The sequence below is a fragment of the Leptonotus elevatus genome, chromosome 17 (genome assembly GCF_054856555.1).
Source record: "Leptonotus elevatus isolate MCC_2025b chromosome 17, RoL_Lele_1.0, whole genome shotgun sequence".
NCBI classification, from domain to species: Eukaryota; Metazoa; Chordata; class Actinopteri; order Syngnathiformes; family Syngnathidae; genus Leptonotus; species Leptonotus elevatus.
The window spans coordinates 215,171-241,384 of NC_141255.1; the positions used below are offsets into that span (position 1 = coordinate 215,171).

General features: G+C 47.7%; 1 protein-coding gene across 2 annotated transcripts in view; it reads left to right on the forward strand.

Annotated features, from left to right (window-relative positions):
- grm8a (glutamate receptor, metabotropic 8a) overlaps positions 1 to 26,214 on the forward strand; it is a 135,406-nt gene that overhangs the window by 1,522 nt on the left and 107,670 nt on the right. For both annotated transcript variants that reach the window (XM_086058246.1, XM_086058245.1), the window contains exon 2: positions 5,417 to 6,157. In XM_086058246.1, coding sequence (XP_085914372.1) covers positions 5,621 to 6,157 — 537 coding nt within the window. In that variant the 5' untranslated portion in view covers positions 5,417 to 5,620. The remainder of the gene's footprint in view (positions 1 to 5,416; positions 6,158 to 26,214) is intronic.

Sequence of the window (26,214 nt, forward strand, 5' to 3'; positions counted from 1 at the left end):
ATGTGTTTTTAACTCATTCCCTCGCAGCCATTTCCACTGAAGCAACTCCCTTCGCTCCCGGCTGTTTGACTGGATTTGGACTGATTTTGGAAGGCCCACAGAATATTCTCTTCTATTGCCAAAACATGGAACGTACCAAAAAAAAAAGATTCGAGTCTCTTCAGTCAGTTTCCGTTTTGCAGCAATTAGCATTAGAATATAGCGAAGTTTCGTCAATATTTCACATTCCTGATGAAAACATTGGCAAGAAGAGCTTTTATGCAACATGACCCCTGCTGATCTCTTATACTCTGCTGTCACCTGCTGGCCGTTTTTTGTAACAACGACCATTGCTTTAAGCCACCTTCTGTATGCTAATGCATTAAAAAAAAATCGATAAATACTTGTTTTAATGTATAACGTATAAATACGTTTTTGGGTTTGAATGAGTTTATGCATGTGAGGAAAGACAAAAATAAATATGACTGTAAATAAAAGAAAACATCGTTGTTTTTAATGAGATATTTGTGGAGCTAGGAAGGATTTGCATCAAGTTAGGGTGATTATGAACGATAGTTGGAAATGTACGATTCGACGAGGAAAGGGCCGGGAGAGCGAGCGGCTCATGTTGCAATGCCGCAAAAGGGAAAAAAGCTTGTTGGTGCGTGTCCGTTCGTCTGCCTTGGTGGAGGTCCGCATTTCACTGGGGAGACAGCGGGGGGAGGGCGAGCCATTTCCCCCCTCCAGGATGAGTGTAGGCCTGCACAAGAGTGACGGAATCGATGCTGGAAGAGGCTGTAAATAAGGCGAGGGGGGCGGGGGGGCGAGGGGGCGGCTGGGTTCGAGGAGACCGCGGCGGGAATCGAAGGGGACAAGGTGAGAGTCAGCCAAACTCACCGCTGCCAGTCCCATCAAGAGGAAGGCTTTGGTTTTTTCCCCTCTATTCTTTTCTTTATTCTTTTTTTAAACCTCCAAAGGAAAACACCTTTCGGCAAATCTACATCCAGCAACAAATTGAAATGGACTCGAGGGAGCATTTGAGGTTTAAGGAGAGAAGAGAGTTCAAACAAGGGAAGCAACTCCATCAGCAAGGCACCAAAAATCACTGATGAAAAGTCAAGTCCATCCGTCCTTGAGAGATTCCCACAACAATCCAATCCAAAAAATAGAAAATGCCAACCATTTGCTCTCCAAAAATGTATCAAAACGTTCTATTTTAAATATTGCCATGCTCCCAAAGACGTGTTTATACGTTGTTGTTGTTTTTTTAAATGCAAGAGCAAACAGAAGGCTTTGATGCAGCTTCTGACATGAAGAGGTGGCTTAAAGCAATGGTAGTTATTGCAAAAAACGGCCAACAGGTGTCCGCAGAGTATAAGAGATGAAAAACAGCCGGGAGCAAAGGGGGTTGCTTCAGTGAAAATGGCTGGCAGTTCAATTGCGAGGGAAAAATACTATATTGCTATCGAGGACTTTCTTTAAAATCATCTGTTATTGTTTTTTTTATTTTCAAGGGTGGGTTATCAATAGTACTACTGGTATTGGTACATGGTATCGGTGAATACTTGAGTTGAGTCCTTGTACTTGTATTGGTCAAAAAGGAGGTGCCAAACATCCCTCATTTTTATTTAGAATCCAGGTTGTTCAATTGAAAAATTCCAACTTCATCAGTCAGTCGGCAGCCAATCCTTCCTTATTATTATTTTGAACGGACGCAGCAACTTTCATCATCAATTGTTTTGACCTCCACATGAGTCATTTTGTTTGTTTTTTCTAAGAAAAACAAATGTTCAAAAGTCACTTTCATAATTTGTGTCACTATTATGAGAGCTCAGCAATCAAATGCTCGCCCGTCTTAACTTGGCTTATTCCAAAGCCGCGCATCAAATTGTATGAAAATCCGTTTTTGAATGATGGCGGTTACAAAAAACGGATTTCTATATCTCCCGAAATTCATTTTCTCTTTCAAGTCAAGTCAGGTTTATGTTTTTACACTCCGTAATCGCACAAGAGTCTCAAAAGGGCTTCACAAATATCAACGGGAAAAAAAGCATCTGTTGTTTGGAGTCAACATCCTTGAAAGACGCCATCTTGGCAGAAGATTTGCGTTCAGTCATGAAAATGCAGAAACGCAAAAAAGTCCAAGCCCGCATACTCTGCATGTAATTTTGGGGCTCAGTCTTTAGCTTTCAGCGGACATGTTTACGTTTACGTTGTCAGTCAATCAACAATAGGACGCTTGCGCTAACTGCGCTAACTGCGCTAGCGCGTCCAGACAAACGACATCAAGCCCGCCTCCGAATCGTGTGCGGCGCCGTGACCTCGTTCCATTTCCAGGCCGGGAAGTGATGAATTAATTGGGACGCAATTGAATTAGAGCCGGTCCACAGCGGCGGAGATTTTGGTGCTGCGACTGCAGTGGGAAACCCGTTGGGGGCCCTCGGATGAAACGGGCCACGGAAGCGGCCTCACACGTTGGGTTGGCCGCAACACGTCATGGCAAAGTCCCCAAAAGTGTCTTCGTCGGGTCCTTCGCCAAAGCAAGAATGTCGGTCGCGGTCGCATCCGGGATTCGCCACCAGCGGGTCACGAAACGGCATCGGGTGCGATTATTCACCTCATTATCAGCTCAATGTTCTGTTATAAGTGCAGCTGCTTTTGTGTAACGTCTCTTTTGCAGCGAGGAAGGACTCGCCAAGTCTTCCTGCTCCCTTTTCAACATGTGAGCTGCGCTTAATTATGATTACGTATGTTTCGATTTGAATCGAATAAAAATCTGTCGAGTATTTCACCATCTCCCTAAAAAGGTTTTTAATTTTCTATAGATGCCGCCAGATGGTGGCAAAGGACTACTTTTGTCTAAATGAAACGTCTCAACTCACTTCAAATGTTTCCTTTACGCCGAAATGGCACCAAAGCAATATGAGCATGAAAAGTTGTCTTTGGCCAATCGATGTCAGCGATGAATGGTTAGCCTAGCAAGGCTAACGCTGACCGCTGTTGGACCTGCTTCAAAACCAACCGTGCCATCCGATTGGTTGATTTGCTGTGACACGTTCTTTGGCAGCAAAATGGCGCCACCAGAGACCGCAGTGTTTCCTTCAGCGTTCAACTCGCATGAAAAACTCCAGCAGCTGACGCGACGAAGCATTTATTTCAAAAGAAGATCACGGAAGACTTAGCGATGACGCAACGAAGCTGCATTTCGCTGTTTGCGGCACACAAATGGAATAAGATGCTAACGTAAAATGCTAACAGAAGTGAAGTCAGCCTCGAGCGTCAAAGCTTTTAAATCCAAATCCAAGTCCAGAAAGTGCAAACCCTGCCACAGTTTGCTTGCTTGCTTGCTAGCTAGCTAGCGAGCACCCGGGGAGCTCGCTAGCTAGCACTTGGGGCTAAAGCCAGACTGTGGCAGGGTTTGCACATTCTGGACTTGGATTTGCCATCTCTGGTTGTCGGTTGATTTTCTGTCACTATCGAGCCAAAACGCCACCGACTGGCAGAAGCGCAAAATGCCCGTTTTTCAATGGTAAAATGTTGCCTATATTTTTTCTCTCAAAACATTGAGCTACTTTTTGTGCTCAGTTCAAAGCCGTGGCCATTGCCAGAAGTAAACTTGGCAATTATTTGTCAAAAATGAAAGGCATGATCTCTTGCGGATCAACTTCTGCTCCACGCTCCAGTCCAGATGAGTTGTTGGTATTATTGTAACAATGTGCGTCCAAAGATGGCACTTGCGTTTGTCTGAAGCCCTGAAAAATATTGCTTTGGCAGCTTGCGCCTCTTCAAACTATGTTGAACCGGCCACAGCCTTGCTTTTTGACGTTGCCATCTGGTGGCCGCGAGAGTGAATTACAAACCTTTTGCAACGGCCTCCAGTTCAATTTGTGAGTGTCTGGGTCCCGCTTCAGGGTTTTTGTCCGTTCTCAGCAAGGACACGATCTCATTGGATTTGCCGGCCTTCCTCCTTGTCCGCTTCGCATGAACGCTACTTTGGGCTGAGAAAATCCGTTCACTTTCTTTGGCTCCGAGACCAGCGCCGCATTTCGAATGAAGCGGCTAATTAGCTTAGCATTGGCAGCGCGCGGGGCTCGGAGCGGCGATCCAACAATCATTTCTCATTCATTCACTCTCTGTGGCAGGAAAGACAAAACAGGCAAAACGGGCAAAGCTATTTCTTTGTCCAGTAAGACTTTTTTTCTATTTGGCGGTTTGTGCTCCAAAGCGAATTAGTTGGCCGATTTGTGCGTTCTCGAGCGCCCGTAAAAGCGAAGCGTGTCACTAATGAGGTAAAGAGGACAAACCCAATAAAGAATGCGGCCAGAATATGATGAAATGATGTCCTAACCAAGCAAGTGGGCTTTTGGGCAATTTCATTCACGCGGTCGAGCTAAAAGTTGATCCGAAGATGTACGGCAACGACAATAAAAGACATTTGAACCAAGAGCCGCCATTTAGCGACTCAATTTCCCCAAATAAAATCGACAGCTGTGTTTCAACGAAGTGAATGAAACGCTTAAAACGGCAATGGCGGGCGGCCCACCTTTAAACCCGTGTCTGTGCAATAAATAAAATGCGCGACTGCGGATCAGGGCCGGGAAAAAGACGGAGCGAAGAACTCCCGCGGGCCCGGCCGGGCTCATGAAAGCGCATTAGCACCCGTGTCATGTCGGAGCCAGCCGCTTTGTCACAAGCAATTTCCAGCGCCAGCCGCGGCGGCGCGATGCCAGATATGATGACTTCCTCGCAGGGCGGAGGTGCGAGCTCCTTTCCGTGAGCCGTGGCTGCCAACGGAAACATGAAAACGTACGTTTGGGTTTGAGCAGGTGCGACACCACCTGGCGGAACCCTCAACCTCGCAAGCGCGCGTCCCGATAACCGGGACTTTTTGGCCGTTCTTCATTATGGAATGGCGGAGCCAGTTTTGGGAAACGGGCAATTTTCGCCGGCGGCCTCGCGTCTTCGCGTGCTCCAGTGAACCTTTGTCGGGCCTTCAAGCACGTTACGTGCGCGTGCGGTGGGCCGCACGTTCCTTTTGGCAGACCCGTGGTCACGTGACCTCAATGCTGCGGTCCAAAAGACACACTTTCACATCTATTCACACACATTTTTACCTTTTTTTAAAAGTGTCTAAATTGTTGGTTTTGAAGCCTCAGGCCAAAGTAGCACTTTGGCGCCATCTTGGAGCCAAGAAACGATGATGAAGTGAGTTGAGTAGCTTCATTTAGAATGTTTTTTATTTTTTATGGCATCTCCAGATGGTATTCACATGACGCCCTTTTCGGGAGGCATTAATTGCTCTCGGAATGTTGCGCTTTGCATCAGGGCTCAATCCCGATCCCACTCCACTTGTTCGCGCTGTTTCACTGTACAAGTTGCATATTTCCCAGCAGCATTAAGACTCGCTTCTTCTTCTTCTTCTTCTGTTTCCCGCCAGGCTCGACTGAACATGTGAGCAGCGGATGATCTCCTTAAAGAAATTATTGGGGGGAAAAAACGCCAAGCGTGCGTCTGATTTGGAATATGACTCACTCATGGGGCTGAGCTAGCTTCAGCCCTTGGCTCCTCCCCCCTCCCTTGTCAACCAGTAGAAGCCCTCTTACATCTGGAGTACCGAACCCTGCCTCGAGTTCCTCTAAGCATGGAGCCTCATCGGAACCCTCGGCCCCCGTCCAGCCGCGCGCTCTTGCTCTCGCTCGCCGTCTGGTCCGCTTGCCTCCTTCCCGCCGCCCGGCCCCATCGGCTCCCCGTCGACCCGCAGGCGGCGCCGGAGTACGCCCACTCCATCCGTCTGGACGGCGACATCATCCTGGGCGGCTTGTTCCCGGTGCACTCGCGGGGCGAGCGCGGCACGCCCTGCGGCGACCTGAAGAAGGAGAAGGGCATCCACCGGCTGGAGGCCATGATGTTCGCCATCGACCTGATCAACAAAGACCCCGAGCTGCTGCCCAACGTCACGCTGGGCGCTCGCATCTTGGATACCTGCTCCAGGGACACGTACGCCCTGGAACAGTCGCTGACCTTCGTGCAGGCGCTCATCGAGAGGGACGGCTCGGACGTGCGCTGCGCCAACGGGGACCCGCCCATCTTCACCAAGCCGGATAAAATCGTGGGCGTGATCGGAGCGGCCGCCAGCTCCGTGTCCATCATGGTGGCCAACATCCTGCGCCTCTTTAAGGTAAGTCGGGCCGGACTCCTCCCACCCGCTTTCATCTGGCCGACAGGTTCGAGTTTGAATCCCAGGTTGATGAAGCGCTCTCAACCTGCCCGATTGTACGGTTATTAAATGAAGGCAAAAAACGCGATTGGGCGCTTTGTACACGATGGCCGAATCAGCAGATGCTAACTTAGGCAAGTTGGCAAAGGAAATAAGTGGGGGAAATAATCTGCTTTGTTCGTTTGCGCTGCTACGGATGAAGAGAAACGACACAGTTGAATTTAATAACTTGCCATAAAGGCTTTTTACGGCATCAATGACGGCGGCGGCGGCGGCCGAATGAGCAGATGCTAAGTTGCTAACGTACCGAAATAACACTGCCAAGGCTTGTGTGAAATTGTTAACTTGGTTGGATTTTGACCGGATTTGTAAAGCTTTTGTATGATCAGATTTGAAAGCAGTCAACAGTGTAAGCGAGGGTGCAATTCCCCGTTGCAGCGTCGGCGAGAAACACTTCATCGGCAATCCAACCTGGCAAGTCCGCCTGGCGCATATTGAAGATCATGCACTTTCATCAAAGACGGATAAACGTTATAGTTTTGGCCCTCCTCGCCTTTCCTGCCATGGGGGGGGGGGGGGGGGCGTGTTCAGAGAAATAATCGCGTCACGTCTGGATCTCCATCACAGCCGAGATGTGCCAACAGCCTCTGAACGCGTTGCCGGCACGTGCGCCGAATTGAGCGTTGCTTTGTTTGCGGTTGTGGAGATCTTTTTGCAAGGCCTGCACTGCACGATTGCCGTCAATGGCGGAGGCCAAGCAAGAGTTGCGGATAAACGCAATGACATTTTTGCGCGCTCGGTGACATTTCACTTCCACGAGCGTCTGCCATCTCGTTGCTTGCGCCGCCGCATGCATTCTTCTTCCTGAGATCGCATTTATCGTTTAAATCTGACACCAAGATTAGCGTATTCAACACAGCCGCGTTTTAAGCCACGATCTGTTAGCATAAGCAAACGGGGACGAGGCTCCGGCGCCAGCCGCTCATTTGCCTAATACGGTTGACGTCCTTGTTTGCGAGCATGCGCGCGCGCGTGTTTGCATTGTATGACGAGAAGCCCGCCGCGTGTTTGTTTGCGTTGCGGCAGCGTTTGCGCGGGAGTCTCGAGTCGTTCCGCGATGGTATCGCACGCGAGGCCCGCGGCGCTCGCTATTATACGATTCTGTGGCTCTCGCTCGGCTTTAGCCTCGGAAGAAATGGCATCTAAAAATATGTGCGCGTGGGACACGGCGTGCCGCAGTCCAACATGCGTCCTTTATTTCAAACGGGCTCGTCTGACAGCGGCAGTCGCAGCTCGACGCCCACTCAAGCCGAGGCGCTCACAAAGGCGAGCGCGCGCGAGAACGCTCGTGCAAGCGCTTTTGAAAGTCGTCGTCAAGCGACAGATTTGTGTCCAAATCCGCACGTCAAGAACGCGCTTGCTGCATCTTGATGTCGGCGTGTGAGAAACGACGACTCCAAAGTGCGAGTGACGCCACAACAGCTTGAAAAAAAGAAGAACACCGCGAGCTCTTTGGATAGCGTCTGTTTGCTATCAACATCTGCATGCGTTCCAAACTTGGCGGGTCTCATCAACCAGATGTGACGACTTCTCAAGCAACCTCGAATGTTGTCAAACTTGGATTCGCTTCCAATTTGTGGCGCATGCGAGGGTTTCCTTTGCGTCGGTTTGGCGTCCCGCGTGAAGACGGCGGCGATGACGCAAGACATTTGAAGATGAAACTTTACAATAATCCTCGCGGGGAAAGCGAAGGCGACCACCGAGCGGCTCGTTTCGTAAGAAGAGAGACTTTTGGAAAAGATTTGCAAAACGCATTCCGATGTGTCAGCCGGGCCGACCGACGTTTATGTAACCAGAGCGCGTCCAACGGCGAGGACGAGGAAGCGCGTCGATGTGAGCGAACGTTTTGGTTTGCGATGCTCAATTGTTGGCTCAAGTCGATGTTTGATATGAAAGCGGCTCACCTTGCATTCATTCGACACTTTTTGTTCAGCGGCGCCTCGCGAGAAGAGAACTTGTTGTCGTTCTGACAATTTGACCTTGAGTACCTTGAGAGGTCAATGAGTTCAATTATTAACACTGACGCGAGTGTCGAGTACTTTCAATTACTCGGTGTTGACCCGAGTCCATCGAACCCACGAGTGGACGACTCGTGGCGTCCCTTCAGCAACCCCGTTGGAGTTGCGTCGCGGTCTTCTGCGCGTCGGATGTTTGTTTGTGGAGCGTTCCAAAGTCAGTCACAAGTGGGAAGTCTTTCCCACGGCCTTTCCCGCTCTCCACTCGCACCCCTTGCCGCGTCGCTTTGCATCTCATCTCAACATAGCACGGAGATCTTCCTCGATGGCTTCCATCAATCGGCCTTTTGCTCGCCTCGCCGTCTGCCCGGGAATTGAGCGACGCTCTCCGCGGAATTCCTCCGCCGGCCGGACGTGCCTTCAGCTTCCTGGTTTGTGAGCGTTTTGCGGGAACAATCTGGGAGCGACTTTCTTTGTGGGAACTGACGACAACATTTTTGTAACGCAGGAATTTCCTCTTTATCATCTGCTGCTTTTCGCTTCAAATCTTTTTTCGCTTCCAAATGGACGTTGCTGGCTCCTCAGCCACGTTTATGAGACCTTTGGAATCATAAATCAAAATTAAAAAAAAGTTACATTTCATAGAATCTGAAAATAATCTTTTTTTTTTCCATTATTACACAAAAATGGCTGTTTTCCCTCCTGCACTTTATGGCAAAACACAGCTCACAGTTTCCACAAAAATATTTTCTACTTGATTGATTGAAATGTATTTTGATTTTTCAACATGCAGTACAAAAACCAAAGAAATGAAAAATGTGCAACATATTCTGCACTGAAACGACTGCCAGTCACAAAAGGAGCCGGAAGAAGCTAAAACTCAAATCTTAACCCTTCACAATTTCCTAATAATTGAAATCTGCAGTACATACAAAATTTGTGCACAAAATACTTACAATTGACATAAGAAGTGTCGACAAAATGAAGAGCATTTGCTTGAAAAATTCCCGCCATCTTGGGAATATATCATCTGATTCCACATCACTAATATTGGCACAATTGAACCTTCAACGTCAACGTTTCCACTTTCGCTTTCAATGGGACCGACACGGACCTTTTTCGAAGTCCCGCTTGCCACGCCCACTTCCATACGTACGACTCATCGTCATTGCCGGCTCTCTGATGTGGCGCAGTTGGTAAAGTGCATTCATGGTCCAGCAACCCGGAGGTCGCGGGTTCAAACCCGACCTCCGACATTGCAAATATGCATGTATGGCATCTATCGTATTAGGAAATACATGACAATTTGTCTGAAAAGATTAAATCCCGCCTTAGAAAGATTCAGTTCAAGTTTTCCTTTTATTCATTTCAATGAACCGCAATTAAAAATGTGTCATTTTCACATCGTTTATCTTTCAATTTCCTTCATTAGCATTTAGCTATTAGCATTCGGCTTGCAGCATTCCCACGCAATTTGTGCAGACATTGCACTTGGTCTCGTATGTACGTAATATTCAACCTTTTGCTGGAAAGCCCAAAAAATGAAACATCACAAAGTTATTTGGGGTTAATGACTTTGAATGGTGACAGGTGTGTGCGCACTCCCATTTAGCGTGCAAGAATGTGATTGGTGATGATAGGAGGGTGTGCATACTTTAGCAATCACATAAAAAAAATATGATTTTTGTTTCTTCAGTTGAATTGCACAAGTTAGACGTCGTCAGGGGACACGCGATGTCTGGCATTCTCCTGATTGGCTTGTCAAGACGCTGTACATCAAACGGTTGATGATGATGATGATGATGATGATGATGAAGGCACAGCGGCCAGTAGCAAAACTCATTAGCCCTCCCGCTTTGTGTGGACTCGTTGTTTGTTTCCAAGCGCGCTCCCATGGCTATCGAACCTTCCCTAACAAAGGCGGCCTAATGAGACGCACGCCTCATCGTGCGTCTGCAATCATGCCAGCTTTTTTTGGCGCCCGCTAACGATTCAGGCAAGACGCGAGCACGTAAATGAGGTCCGCGTTGCTTCTGTTGGCTCAACAGCGCCAACACTGACGAAGCGCCGGTCGCAGTAGAGAAGACGTTCGGTCTTGCCGTCTTTTCCGCTGTAAAAACGTCCACGGAGCGCCGCAGTGAACTCAGCAGAACCGGTGAGCAGAACCGGTGAGCAGAACCGGTGAGCAGAACCGGTGAGCAGAACCATTACGCGCTAAATGAACGTTTAATCAAGTTGTCTGATGAGGAAGACGAGATCATTACATTTACGCGCCGGCAAACTGCTGACTGCGCGCGTGTTAATGTGCGCAATTACGCGAGCGTGCGTGACGAGAGCGCGCGTCCCCAGCGCATTTCATCGAATGCTTGCGTTGACGCGCTGAGACCGGCTTCGTTCGAAACACAAAACCACTAACACAACGCACACAAGTCGCAGATTCCTTCCGAGGGAAACTTTTGACCGGATGGAGCGCGTGAGCTTTTACGTCACACGACCGACCGACCGACCGACCGACCGACCGACCGACCGACCGACCGACCGACCGTGTCCAGGCGCAGCTCACGGGTGCGACATGTGGCGGCAGACTGACGATTACCATGGAAAGCTTTGCAATCAGAAAATGTGACGCTCGCAGCCGAGACGAGGATCGAGCGCAACGGCGAGAGCGGCACGCTCACGTGTTTGCATCGCGGTCGGGAAAAGGCCACGGTGCAGTTTGGCTGATTTCATTTCTTAATTTATTTTGGGCTTCTCTTGTGAGGAAAAAGTCAGTCCACTGTTAATTAAACGAAACAAAGAACTCGCCGCGCCATTTTGCATGACTTACGGCGAACGCATAATGCGAGCCGCTATTGACAGCTAATAAAACTAGCATCAATACTGCGGCGCTTGTAAGATCTCGTCTCGATCTTTTATGAAAGATGCTATCAAATAATGTCTTTGAAGTAATGCCGCCACTTGACCAGCAGGTCGCGGGGCCGTCGAGGTCGACACCCGCGACGCCGCGTGGACATCGGGGGGGCAGCGCCTCTGGATTTGCAGACCGGGTTGCTGGTTCCCCCCCTTAACTCATTCGCCCGCGGCCATTTCCGTAGATCGGCCGGTCAATCGAGAGCTCCGCCCGTGGGCTGCGGACGCTGCACCGATCCGCCTTCCCATCTCCAGATTTAAACCCAACGGAGAATCGTATCTGCCGTCCGCGGTCTGAACTTTCTGTCCTCCGCGTGTCGGAACGCAGCGTGACTAGTTTATCATCAGCGGCGGATTGTTTGGGAGCTCAGGTGACAGAATGAGCGCGTGGGTGAGAAGTTCAACACAACGCTGTGGGGCGGCACGGGCGAGGACGACGCTCGGCCCCCGGTCCAAACTGTCGCTCAATCGTCGAGTGGGTTTGATAGCGTTTTAAAAGCACAGATCTAAAATGGATCAAAGGCACGCGGCTCATGGATTATTTCTGACTGCGATGCAGACAGGAAGTGTAAGAGAGAGAAAGATGGAGGTTAAAAAAAAAAAGGATTTCAATGCATTTTTAATATTCAGGATGGGGGGGGCGAGTGCTCGCCAAAGTGCGCCTCCTCTTTCAAGCAACATTTACGATGACAGGGACGCATACTCGGGAAGTTGGAACGGGAACATCCCAAATAGTTCAAAGAATCCAAAACGTACTTTGAGGGTTGTCTTTTTTAATTTATTGCTTCCTTAAAAAAGTAGGCCAGATAAGAAGAGAGGGCGGAGCTTGAGGTTGGCGTCTCATGAGAGCAAGCGTTCGTTACAAAATAAGCCCAACAATAAAATAGAGCAGAGCTTGCAATGAGCATTAGCTGACTTGTTTTCCTTCTCTCAAAAGAGTCCTGTGGCTGTCGGGGGATGGGGGGGGGGGGGGGGGGGGTTGAGGGGTCAACACTAAACAAAGTGAGGAATTGTAATATTTGATATCATTCTATGAGTCTTGTACACATTTATTTATTTAGAATTTTGGGCAGAAACGTATTTAGAGAGAGTTTGGCCAACTTGGCTTTAGCAAGCTCATAAGATGGCGTCCGTAACGTGTCATGTGACCAGCAGTCTGCCGTGATTGGTCCACTGCTGGTCAGGTGACACACGGACGCCATCTTGTTACCCTGCGGAAACCCAACGCTCTCTATTTACGGCTCTGATCTCGGGTGACCAGACGTCCACCATTTTGCCAACCTCATTGTTTTGTGATTAATACTATAAACTTATTAAGAGGGAATTTAACTTACATTCCTTCCTATTTCATTCCAAATTCACGTTTGTGTTGTCATTTTACAGTCCCAGGTTTTAATTTTGAAAAATCCAATTGAGCATCTTTATGGAGACCCTTAAAATGGCTGCCCACCAACGTTCACCATCCAACCTGATAGGCCTGAAGAGGACTTAGCAACGGGTCTGAATATTTATGGCCAGGTGACATTTCAGGTTTTTCCTTTTTCTTTCTTAACATTTCCGTTTTTTCTTCTGTCAAGATGGTGCTGAGTGTTCGTTAATAGTAAATAAAATGAACTTTTTAAAATTTTAGCTAATGGATGCAACGGAACAAAGAGTGAACAATTTAATACTTTCCATACCGACTGTACTTAAAAACATTCAACAAAGAAAGTCTATTTGTGTCCGTTTCCGTTTTGCAGCAATTAGCATTAGAAAATAGCAACGTTTCATCATTAGCCACAAATCTGTGTCGAACTTGTGGGGAAATGAGGTTTGTTGCAACTTGGCCATGGGTGGTCTCTTATACTCTGCTGCCACCTGCTGGCCGTTTTTCTAATAACTGTCACTGCTCATGTCAGAAGCGGCATCGTTGCCTTCTGTATGCTCTAGAATTAAATAAAACGTGTCAATACGTCTTTGGGACACTGGTAGCATTTCACATGGAACCTATTTTTGGGGAGCAAATGAGCTCATAATCGCGATCGGCAGTGGCCCTGAAAACAACAACAACAACAACAACAACAACAACAACAACAACAACAACAACAACAACAACAACAACAACAACAACAACATATCAGTCTGTGTCTAAAAATCCGAATCCGAACTTGCCTTTGGTGTCATTGGACCCGTTTTGCGCGCACGGTCATCGCGCCGCTGCCGCCGTATGCCTTCAGCCCCGCCTCCATCCCGACGGAGCATCAGATAAGGCGGCTGAACGAAGAAAGAGAGCGAGAGCGCGCACACGCCACGTGGGAGGCGGCGGCTGGAGACGGGCGGTTGACGGAGCGCCCGGCGTAACAACTCCGGGGACCAGCACGGCCTGCAAGAGGCGTCGTTGCATCTCGCCGCGGCGTTGCAGGAGATCGGGCAGGAGAAGTGGGAGGGAAGGAAAAAGCAGAGGAAAAGGAGGTTAAGTGTTTGGCGTGCACGCGCCGCCGCTTGGCTGCTGTTGGCACGCCTCCGTCTTCTCAGGCCGTCCCGGCGCCTTCCACGCCAATCGCGGCTGCGTACGAAGCATGTGTGCCGAACGGCATGAAACAAACACACACGTGTCTACGAAAGCGTCCCCGCCGTGGCAGGAAGCGCGTCTGCGATCGGGCGTTTCCCATCCATGCATTATTTACGCACAACATTCGTTATCGACAACATTGATTTATCGATCGGCCGGTGCTAAAATGGGAAGATTATTTATGAGGCGCCGGAAGGCTGGACGACGTCTTTGTGAGCGAGATTCGCTGTTGTGTTTCGCGTAAAAGGAAGTGAGGGTCTTATGAGGGAGGGGCCTTTTTCAAATGAGAGCATTTGGGCCAGTGAGGAGGAAAATAAAAGGTTGGCAGGATGACGACCTTAAAGTCAGAATTCGGACTTTCCGACTTCCTCACAATTCTCTCTACGTCGCAAAGTCAGAATTTCCGCAAACGTGGACAAATCTGTTTTGTTTTTAAATGAATGAGTCGCGGTATATAATCCCTGCGTAAATGCGGTGTGCCATGTTTTGGACGGCTTATTTCGAGTCTTGTATCACGATATATTTAAAAATAAATTCAATATTTTCTTTAAAATCGTTCAGTCCTACACTCAAGACTCCAAAATAGGAATTTTCACGCCTCTCCATCCAGATTGCAGATGAATGGCAATGTTAGCTAATTAACTCATTCAAACCCAAAAATGTATAAATACGTTTTTTTAAATACTTTTGTCTTGCACAAAACATATTTATGCATTTTTTTTATTTTTTTGGTGCTAGAGCATAAAGAAGGCTTTTGACGCTGCCTCTGACCTGAAGAGGTGGCTTAAAGCAATGGTAGCTATTGCAGCAGAGTATAAGAGCTCAACCAGGGGCCATGTTGAAAAAAAGCTCTTTTTGACTGCAATATGGAAACAGATGCAAATGTCAGCATTGGACTGAAATGAGAAATTAGAAGAGAAAATTGCCTTTAATTTCATGCAGATTTAAGGTAAATGCTGCATTGGGGGGGGGGGGGGGGGTTATGTCTAAAAAGTACCAGTGGTACTTGGTGTTAATATGGGTGGATACTCAGGAGCATGATTCCAGACGGACGATTAGGTGCGAGTACTCGTATTTGTATCGGTCTGAAAAAAATGTGGCATCAAACATCCCTCCTAATTCAATTCAAGGTATAAGAAAATGTGGTTTTCTTTTCCAGATGTGGAAAATAAATCCCATCAAGTCGAATGTGATCTCATCAGACCAGATTGCCATTTTCTCCCTGCGCTTGCTAATGAACATTACAATCGCCCTCACTTTCCCTGGCGGCGCTAAGCAGCCCCGGCGCAACGGCGCGCCCATGCATATTTCATGGCCACGCCCGCCACCCCGGAATCCCGCCCCCCTTGAATAATGCAGCGGCGATGAGTGAGACAAAAGAGCGAGCGGGTGCGATGGAAGGATGAGAGAAGAAGAGAGGAGAGAAGAAGAGGGGAGAGGAATGTTGGGAGCAAAGAGAATCGATGATGTCGTGTCCAATCACAGCCACGACGGCAGCGGACTCGAACCTCTCACCTCGGCTCCTCCTCGCTTTCCCTTCCTGCCGTTTCCTCACCTTTCGCTCCCGAGCGTCACGTTTTGAAAGAAATGCTGGCGGGAAGTGCGGCCGCAGATGTGCGCCCTGCAAGGGTGCGGGCGGCCGCTCGTTAGCAAGTACCGAAGCGCATCCGTGGCTTCACGGGGTCACGGATGCGCTCAAATATGGCCGACGGCTCCCGCGGTGCGGCGTCCGTACGCTGCAGGCAAATGTTGATCTTCGCGGTCAATCTGTCCAGATGGAAGGAAATCAACGCCTTCGTTTGCACAAACTGTTCCGTATTCGTCACGTTCTGAATTGCGCTCGATAAATAATATCACCCGAGCGTCCCTTTGAGACGTTTCACTCCCCAAAGTGAAAACTTCCCCTTGGACTTCATATTCAACTACTTTTGGAAAAACAAAATGGAATCACGTGATCAGTCCTTTCTGCCGCTAATCCTCCGATTTTCCAGTCAAGTAACTCGTTTACATTGTGGGAATATTTGACGCACGATGTGGCAAGACGCCGCCGGTGCAGTGAGAAGGCCAACTTCAAAAGAAACCTGAACATAGCAAATCATATATGGAATGATTTTATTTTTGACGTTCCCGGCGAAACGGCCGACTCGCAAGGATGTCTTTCGGCCATTTTTATTCCGACGTCAACAAATGGTCTTGAAATCATGTTCAATTGCCAATGAGACGTAATTATGCTGATATAGCATGTCGCGGCGCCTGTTAGCATGTCGCGGCGGCTAACATGGAAGAGCGACTGGATTACTTTCAGAGGCAGCTTAATTGACGCCATTGACTAATTGATCCCATTTTGCCAAAAGCTCGGTTTTGACGTTCCTTTGTCTCGCCGAGCAAAATCTATGGGGAGAGATTCGTCTCAAATCGTTTTTATAGCGGAAAATAGCTGCTAAGAAGGCTTTCAATTTAAGTTTTCTAGAAATGAAACCCAGCTGTTGCTATTGGGGAGGCGGGCCATGAGCCGGACGGGAAGAAAACGCTTTTGGATTGTTCATCCCGACCTTTTTTGACGATGATATTCTTTATTGATTGATTTGTCCTCACGTCTCCACATTCCAGAGGAAGCGGTCCATGTAATGCAGTTTTATTCATACCACATCGTGTTTATGGCCGAGGGCTGTTCTATTGGCGTACTTCACACGAGTGGGTTTTATGTGTGTGCGTAGTCCAGTACGGTGCTGAGCACGTGACGTCACAGTCGCCACTCAATTGCTTTTGATCAATTGCGCGAAACGGAAAGAAGACCAATGTCAGCGAAGTCATGATGGGGGGGCGGCGCCAAGGAAGCAGTCGCACTTCAATGTCAGCGACGTCGACATCTGCCGGGCGGGACTCGCGCCCGTTGCCTCGTTTGCTGTTGGCGTCGCTCCAGTTTCAAGTTTGGTTTCATTTGAGCGCTTAAGTGACGACAACAAAGCTGCTGGCGTCCGTCCTCATTTCTATATTTCATTTTCATAACATCTGCGATCATTGGGCTGACGTTGGGTCGGAGCGCTGACGTCAAGCCAGGATGAAAGTTGACGCTGCTTTTGTGCTTGCATTGGCCAAAATGTCAGCCAATTATTTGGAATCCTAATGATTCATTTGATATGCGTTCTAAATGTACAGTGAAATTATGTTTTCGTACTCTTGTTACCATAAACGTGGAAACGATGTTAAACTAATAGAAACGTGGCTGCATCTTTTAGTCATTGATAGTCATTTCATAAAATTAAAAAGATGTTCTATACTGTCGAATAGGAGCGTGATATTGATTTGTATTGATGTCATTTCTGTGCCACGAGATGGCATCATTGCATTTGTAAGACATTGGTGCATTTTTCTTTTCACGTTAAGAGCGATCTCATCTTTAACACGAAGTCGCTTGTGAAATTCTGCCCATTTTTCCAATCGCACTTGAACCCCAGCCTCCACGAATATGCGCATTATTATGACATTTTTATGACATTTGTAACGGCTCCATTTTGACGTGGGCGTGTCTGCTGCGTTGCGACTGGAACATCTCTCAGGCTTTCCAAGTAAGGCATTCGTTAAAACAATGAGTGGCGTCAAAGGAACTTGAAATGAACTCAAAATGAACGCACTCATTTTGACACCCCCTAAAACAAACACGTGTACGGTTCCTGTTCTAAAAGCGCTTTGAGACAACAATGTTCCCCTGCGTCTTATTTGCACACTTTTTGTGCCAAGACCGAACCGTGGCTGATATAAAAGTAGTGCTTTGGCACCACCTCGTAGCATCTGTCGGTAATTACAAACATTTGAATTGACTCGGTTTGACTTTTTATTTGACTACAATTTGCTCGGTCTCTGTCACTTGAGTGAATGACTAGCGCCTCTGCTGGTGGTAAGCGAGTGGTGCGTTCCATTTTGTCGCAATATTTTCAAGACATGATTCATCGACACACAGAAGAAACTTTTGCTCAATTTTGAACTCGCATACATCATTTGTATTAACTCTTTGACTGCCAGACGTTTTGAGAAAAGGGATGCCGTCAGTGCCAGCCGATTTAAGCATTTTGACTGATCTTTCAAGGTCCACAGAAAATGTTCTGTTTGGACTATGGAAACACACGTACTACCAAATCATCAGAAAAAAAAAGTTTGTTTCTACCTTATTCCGTTCTTTAGTAATCAACAATAGAAAATGGTTAGTTTGACCCAATTTCGCCTGTTTTGGACCAAAATACGGAGAAATCAAGCTTTTAGTGAAACGATATTATTTCATGCATTCTAGTGAATTTTACACTTCTTTTTGTCCATGAATGATGCCACAAACACCTAAATAGTGCTTTACTTCTATAAAACACTACCACCAAGAATGAAAAAGTGTTTTTTGATAGCAAAATACGTTTATTTACATTCAACAGTGTAACAATTTGACAACAATTTGGCAAACTATTTACAAATGTGTGCAACTGTGGTGCTATTTACAAATATGTGGATGTTTCAACGACAGTTTTTCTTTTTGTAACACTCTCCTGCGTGCAAGGAGACGCAACAGCATTTGCACAAGATTGCCTCTTCGCGTGCTCCACTTTCTTGCAGGCCGTTTTTTTCCGGGGAATAGCAAGTATATACTGCAGTGTGTCATCAAGTCTAATATCAGGATCATGCTACGGTTTCGTTACGTCTCGCTTCCTCGTGTCCTTCAGTTGCTACACCGGGTTGTAAGAGATGTTCTGATCCATTTTATCCACTCCATTCATGGTGGCATCGTAGTCCAGAAACAGTGTCTTCTCCGTGATCAGACTGTACCCGCTCCTCCGATGAATATGCATTGGACTCGGGGTACTCTTCATTGTCCGACAAAATGTCCGCATGTGAAAGCTCCGGCGTTAGCAGCGGTAGCCGCGCTAGCCGCGCTTAGCCGGTGAGGCTTACTACGTGATCATAACAGTCGCGTCAAGGCTTCCAACTTTGGCGTCAAGCTCGGAGTCATCATCATCATCATCATCATCAATCTGCATTGGTCGATGCCAACTCTCCATCGCCCGATCGAATGTCCGATTGTGTAGAAGTACCCGTTCGGTTATTGTGCGCGTTTTCCGGCCTTAGCAGCGCTAGCCGCGCTAGCCGCGCTTAGCCGGTGAGGCTTACTACGTGTTCATAACAGTCACGCCAAAGCTTCCAACTTTGGCGTCAAGCTCGGAGTCATCATCATCGTCGACATCAATGCGCTTTTTAGTATTGATTGATGCTTTCCGTCTTTGAAAAAAAATGCTCAAGCGTGAGTTGCTTGCAACCGGTTGCTTGGTCAAGCCACAATGGCTTGAACCAGCCATTGTCTCCTCAACACTCTAGCTCCGCCTCACGTCTTCTACTGACGCCCACGGTGGGCGGCCCATCCAACCTTGTGCAAAGAGAGTCATCGCTGCCCTCTAGGGGCCAAAACGAGTCTTTTACTAATCAGATATGCCTGATACTTTCAGCACAGCTGCCCAAGGCTTTCCTGCACCCGTTTTCAAAAAAAACAAAAAAAACATAGGGGACGTCTTTTAACGTCCTCGGCGCCCTTCCCTAGGTTTATGCTAAACGTTTTATAACGTTTATGGCAGTCAAAGAGTTAATCGCTGCAACACTTGAGGAGTTCCTGTTGAACCCATTTTGAGCATTTGCATAATTGTGTTCATTCCAAGGCAAGTCTTTTTGTAGCAATGTAGCATTTTAAGTTGATATGATTGTTTAATGTCAGTTGTCAGATTGTCACGGTCCGCGTACGACGACGACGACGCCGACGACGACTGTCGGCTGACGGACGCCTTTTGCGAATGTTGTCAGATTCATAAAGAAAGGCACGTTTGTAACGTAAATCACGTTTGACAAGACCAGACACGTCCTTCCCTCCTCTGGCTGAACGCCGTCCAAGTGGCGCGGGACACCTGCCAGGTGTTCGCACCCCCTGAAAGCGCTTTGGTGCGCACGCACGTGCACTTGGTGGCCTTTTGTGGAATTGACGCTTGCAATTTGAGGCGTACTTGAAAAGGAATTTGCTTCAAATCAAATCAAAGTAACTTGAAGTGACACGACTTAAGCAAAAGCACGATTATTATAAACAACATTTTTAGATCGATTTCTAGTTGATAAAAATACAAGACCGACCTGGAGAATGACCGTCGAGTATTGATTGGTGAAAAACAACACGCAAAAAAGTGACTGGTGGAAATTTCCACCTGAGAGCCAAAAGGGTCGCCACGGCAACGAGCGCGATCGCCGCCATTGCAAGCCAATGGAGTTTTTTCCTCACTAACGTTGAATCTTTCCATATGTTTGTATTGACGATGGAATTGGATGTAATCATTTGGATTATTGGCATCTTTTGCCCGCCTCACTCTGACGAATGAAATCATCCCGTGTTTTCGTTGCAAACTGACGGATTAGACTCGGATGAGACTTTTTCCCCTCTTGGCAACGAGATGAGTCGTCGTCTCCCTCAGCCGAGTGTTTCATGTTCGCTCGCCTTCCCGGCCAACTCTCGTGTGACAATTTTCAAACGTACTTTTCCTTTTTTTAAATGTAAAAAGCTAAATGTGTAAAAGCAAGCTTTGACACGCGTTCAGGTTCAGACGTGATGGAAATAAAAACGGCGCTTTGGGTATTTAAAGGTGCGGCTTAACGTCGTCTTAAGGCTCCTCGTGAAGCCGCGAGAAGACGAAGAAGACGCGACGGCGTCGGCGCGCGCTTGACACGTCAAAACCAACAGATCCGCCTCCTTCGTTCTGCCCGCCGGATCACACGTGAATTGGCACCTCGAGAGTCCGCGCTGCCCTTTGACCCGCCGCGTTGCGCCAACGTTTTACAAGCCGTTCGTCAAAGGCTCGCAAATTGTGCTGAACGGCATCTTTTGCGTACGTCGGAGCCCAAAAGCCCGTTAAGTGCGCGCGGCCGAGCCGAGGGTCGCTTTTAATTGCCTTGAAACCACACGCGGCATCACCGCTTTCGCTGTCGGGAAATCGGCGGTCAATCATGTCCGCCATTAGCGCCGGCAGCGGAAGCCGGCGCATCCAAACGTCCGCGTCAGCAGCAAGATGGTTTTTGTGGAGGTGGGCGGAGTTTGCGCATTCTTACCTCATTTGAAGTCATGTCTTCCTTTGTCAGCTGTGGCCTTAAGACGTACTCGTACGCGCGCTATGAACGAGCCCGGCACAGATGTTGCAATTACGCTGGCAGTCGCGGGTAAAAAAAAGTCACAAACTGCACAAAGATCCTTTAACTCACGGTTATTTGAGATATTTTCTAAATGTGCAATCAAAAGTTTTCATATTCTTGTTAACATAAAAGTGTGGGGGAGGGGGGGAAGTTAAACTAATAGAAATATGGCTGCATCTTTTAGTCAGGAATTTCATAATAGTAGAGTTTTATATATATATATATATTTATATTATAAAGATATATATATATATTATAAAGATGTCATGTACTGTAAAAAACAAGTGTGATATTGATTTGTGTTGAAGTCATTTTTCTGCCACTAGACGGCATAATTGTATTTTTTTTGCACCTCTGCATTTTTCTTTAGAAGTAAGGGGCGGTCATTAATTGCGCGTTAAAACAATTAGTGGCATCAAAGGAACTTGAAATGAACTCAAAATTAACGCACACATTTATTTATTTTTTTACATAAATCTTTTTTTTCATGAACTTTTCTGGGTATTTTTGATTAAATTCGATTTTTTTTATTTTATAAAAATGTGCCCAAAGTTTTGATATTTTGACACCATATGTAAAACCCCATCAACAGGCTAACGAAACTCGCAACAATGCCAGTCGTTATCTTCCTTTAAGCATTTCAGCAACAACGGTCCAGCAAAACATGCAGACAGTCAATATAACAATACGAACAGGCATATATTTGTTACCGTCTGCGAAAAACGACTAAAATGACTGCCGCTCAGTCACTTTTTTTGTTTATTATGAATGTTCCAATTATACTTCCTGCTGGTGGCCAAAGCGCACACACCAGGAAGAACAATGTCAATTAAATCACGATGCACAAACTGTTATATTTTAATAAAGTACAAAAACATTGCAAACATTATTTATGGGTATCGATTATAGATTCATGGGAAATAATGAATGAATCATTTCCATTCAATTCAGTGGGAAAGTATGAAATATTCAGAATCAATGAATGAATCAACTCGTCAGTCAAAGCATAACTTTACGATTGACTATTTTGGCCATCGCTCATTTAAATGATTCATTTTTGTCAGAAGAACCTGAAAGTCGCTATGTGATGGGATTGACTGAATATCTCGCACCTTCTCCTTGTATTTCCCTGCCAGGTGTTGTCATGCCTGCGTAACAATGTGTGTGTGCGCGCGCGCTCGGGGTCCTGTCAAGAGGCCTGGAGGGATTGTGATGAAAGTATTCCTCAATTGGCGATCAACAGATCGCCTTGAGGTACGAAACGCGCCCAGCAGCAGAGCCGGCAAACCCACGTCCAGAAAGTAAAAAGTTTAGCTTTAGCCCCTGATGCTAGCTAGCTAGCTAGCTCCCGAGCAGGTAAACAAGCACCAATGGAGCAGGCTAGCTAGCTAGCATCAGGGGCTAAAGTCAAGCTGTGGCAGGCTTTTAAACTTTCTGGACCTGAATTGACCACTTCTGCCCACCGGGGTTTTGTTGTTGTTGTGAAAAACACGGATGCAAAACAACCGCACATCATTGGCATGCGGCGCACACACATTTTGAGTGCGTGCGTACGTGCGTGCGTACGTGGTTTGAGGAGACACGCAGGGACGCAGCGCATGACAAGTAGGGAAAAGGAAAACGCAACCAAGTGCAGAATGTGTCCAGTTGAGCCCTTGTTAGATTTCTGCTGCCGTAGCACCTTCTTGACACTTGCCGTGCGTGCGTGCGTGCGTGCGTGCGTGCGTGCGTGCGTGCGCCAAGTTGGCAAAACCAATATTGTTCCTGCACTTCTCTCAGTCTGATATTTGCGGTCATCAAGACTCACCTGTGTTCTACGAATTTATTTTGGTGTTGCCATTATAAAATAAGTGCGGCGGCGCCATGTGATATTTTCATAACCACGCTACTCCATATGAATGTACTTATTATAATAATGATGTCATTGGTGACAATATCAATCATTAAAGCTGCATTTTTTCCTCTTCAATTCAGTGGACACTGCGCTGCTTGTTTTGGTGTGCCGGCCATCACCACTTGGGGGCGCTAAAACACCAACACGCGGTCACAGCTTCTCGTCGTTCTTCGCAGAGGATAAAGAACATGTGCCAATGAGTCGTGACGTTGATGCAATGTTCGTGGTCATTTGACAGTCCAAATAGGAAGATGTCGATGACTGTCGCTTTTCCAAGAGGACTTTTTGGGCTTCCATTTTGGATTTCTTTCTCTCTGGCTTCGGATCAGTTTACGCTCAAGACTCATAAAAGCCACTGAAAGCGATCAAGAAAGCGGCAGTTTCACCCCTCGAGTTAAATCTCAGCTTGAAGTTCGTTTTCTGTTCAGGTTTTATGAATTATTTGACTTTATGGAACGCAAAACTAACTAACTTAAATATATTTTTTAAAGCAAGCGTTTTCGATTCTGTCCTTTAATTCCTGGCTGGCAGTGATTACGGCGGTCTAATTGGAAGCACGGGTCCGAAGAGAACGTGTGCGTGCGTCTCAGCAGTTGATGTGAAAACAAAGCAAACCGCCGCCGCCGCCGTCGCCGTCGAGGTGAGCGCACAATCAAAGCACGTCTTATTTCATTCCACGCCATAATTCGAGCTCTTATCTGTTGATTCATTCTCAAGTGTTTATTTGCGTTTTTCACGTTGTCACAACGCGCTCCGCTCGCTTGATGATTTGAGTACACGTTACACTTACAAGCCATTTTTTGGCCCTTAGCAATAATTGAACCGTTTCTGCACTTGCCGGCGCTATTTATAGCGGGCGGGAAGACGGCAGAAACGGCGGAGGCGCTGCACATTCCGTTGAAAGATTCCTAAGTGGTCCCAGAGTGCAGGTGGCCTGCGGGAGGTTGAGGACTCGTGGGAAAATGGAGCTCGTCACATGCTCCGCCCACTGCTCATGCCGGCTTTAGGTCGGGACTACGTTTCCCTTCCACAATGCGGCAAATCTCAGGCAGCTGATTGGATCAATGGAATGGCGTAAAGGTGCCGAAGGCCTGCCACCAAAAGGAGCCGCCGTCTGTGACAGTCGTCTGCGGAGAAGGTCGCACGCACGCACGCACGCACGCACGCACGCACGCACGCACGCACGCACGCACGCGAGAAGGTCCCTGTTGGCCTCCGGCTTTTTCGTTCTGTCCTCCCGTCATGGCCGACTGGCACCTCCGACGCACCAACGCAGATCAACTTAACGATACCTGCGGCGCACAAATGGATCCGCTGTCTTTCCCGCGCAAGCGCGCGCGCACACGCCGGCACGTTAGCTGCCGGCTAAAGAGTCCAATCAGCTTTCAGTGTTTTCATTACGTCTTTATTGTCGCCCCGGATGTTGAAGTGAAGTTTTCGAGACGGATTTACAAACTTCAATTCTGTCTTTGTTCGAAGGAATCAAAGTCCGATAAATGCTTTTATGAGGCCGCGCCTCGGGTGCGCTTGCCAAATTGTTTTTAAGGTGCGGCCTTCCTCCGTCGTCCTTTTCCGCCTCGCAGTCTGACTTTGGGCCGCAATAGAACTGTCCCCTCCGTCCTCCTTTCCGACTCTCATTATCTTCTAATCCATAATTGTCCCTGTTGGCAGCCCACAAGGCACCGTGCCCAGCCCTCCCCAAACACCCCCCCCCTCCCTCTCTGCGCTTTTTATCGAGAGGCTTTTGGACCGTGAACCTCACAACATCACCCGAAGCAGATGAGCCTTGAAATCCATTTTGGAAGAACACGAAATCAAAACCCAAAGTTGTTTTTTTTCTTCCCTCCATTCAGCTCATTTGCTGCATTTGGTCGAGCGGCGTTCCCGCTTCGCCATCTTTCCCGCTTCGCCATCTTTCCCTCTCGACCTTCTCCGCTCATAATTTCTTGTTTTTGGCAAATGAGATCGCTCTGTCCCAGCAGCATACGTTGTTGTCGCTATTCGGCGCAGCCGTGAATGACAACCGCTTTGTTTTGTGTTCCCGCGTTTGTCGTAGCTCATAAATTCCGAACGGAGGAAGTCGGCAGATTGCCGTGCGGGAGGACGCCAGGGAATTGATGGCAAGTGGAGGGGAGGACGGCGGGGGGATTGAAGGCCACTTGAACTTCACGTGGGTTTGTCCTCGGGCAGTGGTTATCATTTGCTGCCCCCCCCCCTCACCCCGCCCCCTCCCTCCCTCCCAATTAGCATATTATTGTACAAAGTATGTCGTTACATTAGGCACAGCTAGCAAGATGATCCTTTACTACACATTTGCTCGGAGAGTTGTTCTTTTGCATCGCGACAGTTTGATGGAAATGATGGCGAGTCATGGACGACGGCTTGAGATGAAAACGGCGAGCCCGGGAAGAATGCGGCTTCTCTTTGCGGGCGTTAACGGCAAACATGCAAAAGTATGCACGGAACCGGATGACGACGCTCGCACTTTCACGCGTCTTTTGTTCAAGCGGCGCCAGCCGACACGTGACGCCGAGTGTTGATTAGCGTTCCAACTCAACGCGGGGACTGGTGACGAAATGGAGCAAAAGCGTCAAGACGGTAGATGCGCTTGTCAATAAAGTTTGACCCCGCCCAACAAAGCGAGAGGCGTGAAAAAACATCAAACGCAGATCATAACATACAAAAGGAAACATTGCTTAAAACGGGATCCCCGATCGTTTTAGCATTTGGTTCTCACACAAATGACAAATCAAATATAACATTCCTTAAGTCGTAGGTGTCAAACTCCGGCCCTCCAGGACCCGAGTTTGACACCCATGACTTAAGTCAATGCACAAGTCCATATGACACAATAACGGCTTATGTGAAAAGAATAACATCAACATCAACACCACAACGACCCCGCGACCCAAGCCACATATCACCCAGTGACCCGAACCCGCAAACCCCCAAGTTTGTTTGCCTCGGACCACCAAATGACGACCGCGCGAGAGGCACGAGTGCGTACGAACGAATATTTGCCGGCTTTTAATTAAAACAAACATAAAAGAAGCGAACGAGCCGCGATAAGGCGCCGCATCCGGGAAGCGAACCCATGAGTCGGCTCGTTAAGGGTGACCTTATCTCAGCTGGACTCGTCGATTGGTTTGTTCATCACGTCGTCGTAATTATCGATCGGTAAACAATCAGGAGGAACGATGGATCACATTCAAACTGAATGCAATTTTCAAATCACAAAGGCTGCCTTTTGATTTGATTGATTATTTTACAGTAAGTTCAGTGCTGATTATTGAACTGTTTTTTTTTTTTTAAAGAAAAGTGGACCTTGAAAAAACCGAATTGGCGGTGGGGGGGGGGGGGTCGCGGTGGGGGGGTCGCATTGATGTTCTCTTCAGGCTGTCAAAATGAAAGCGTTAACTGTGAAAAATGAACTCGGTCAACTCGCTTT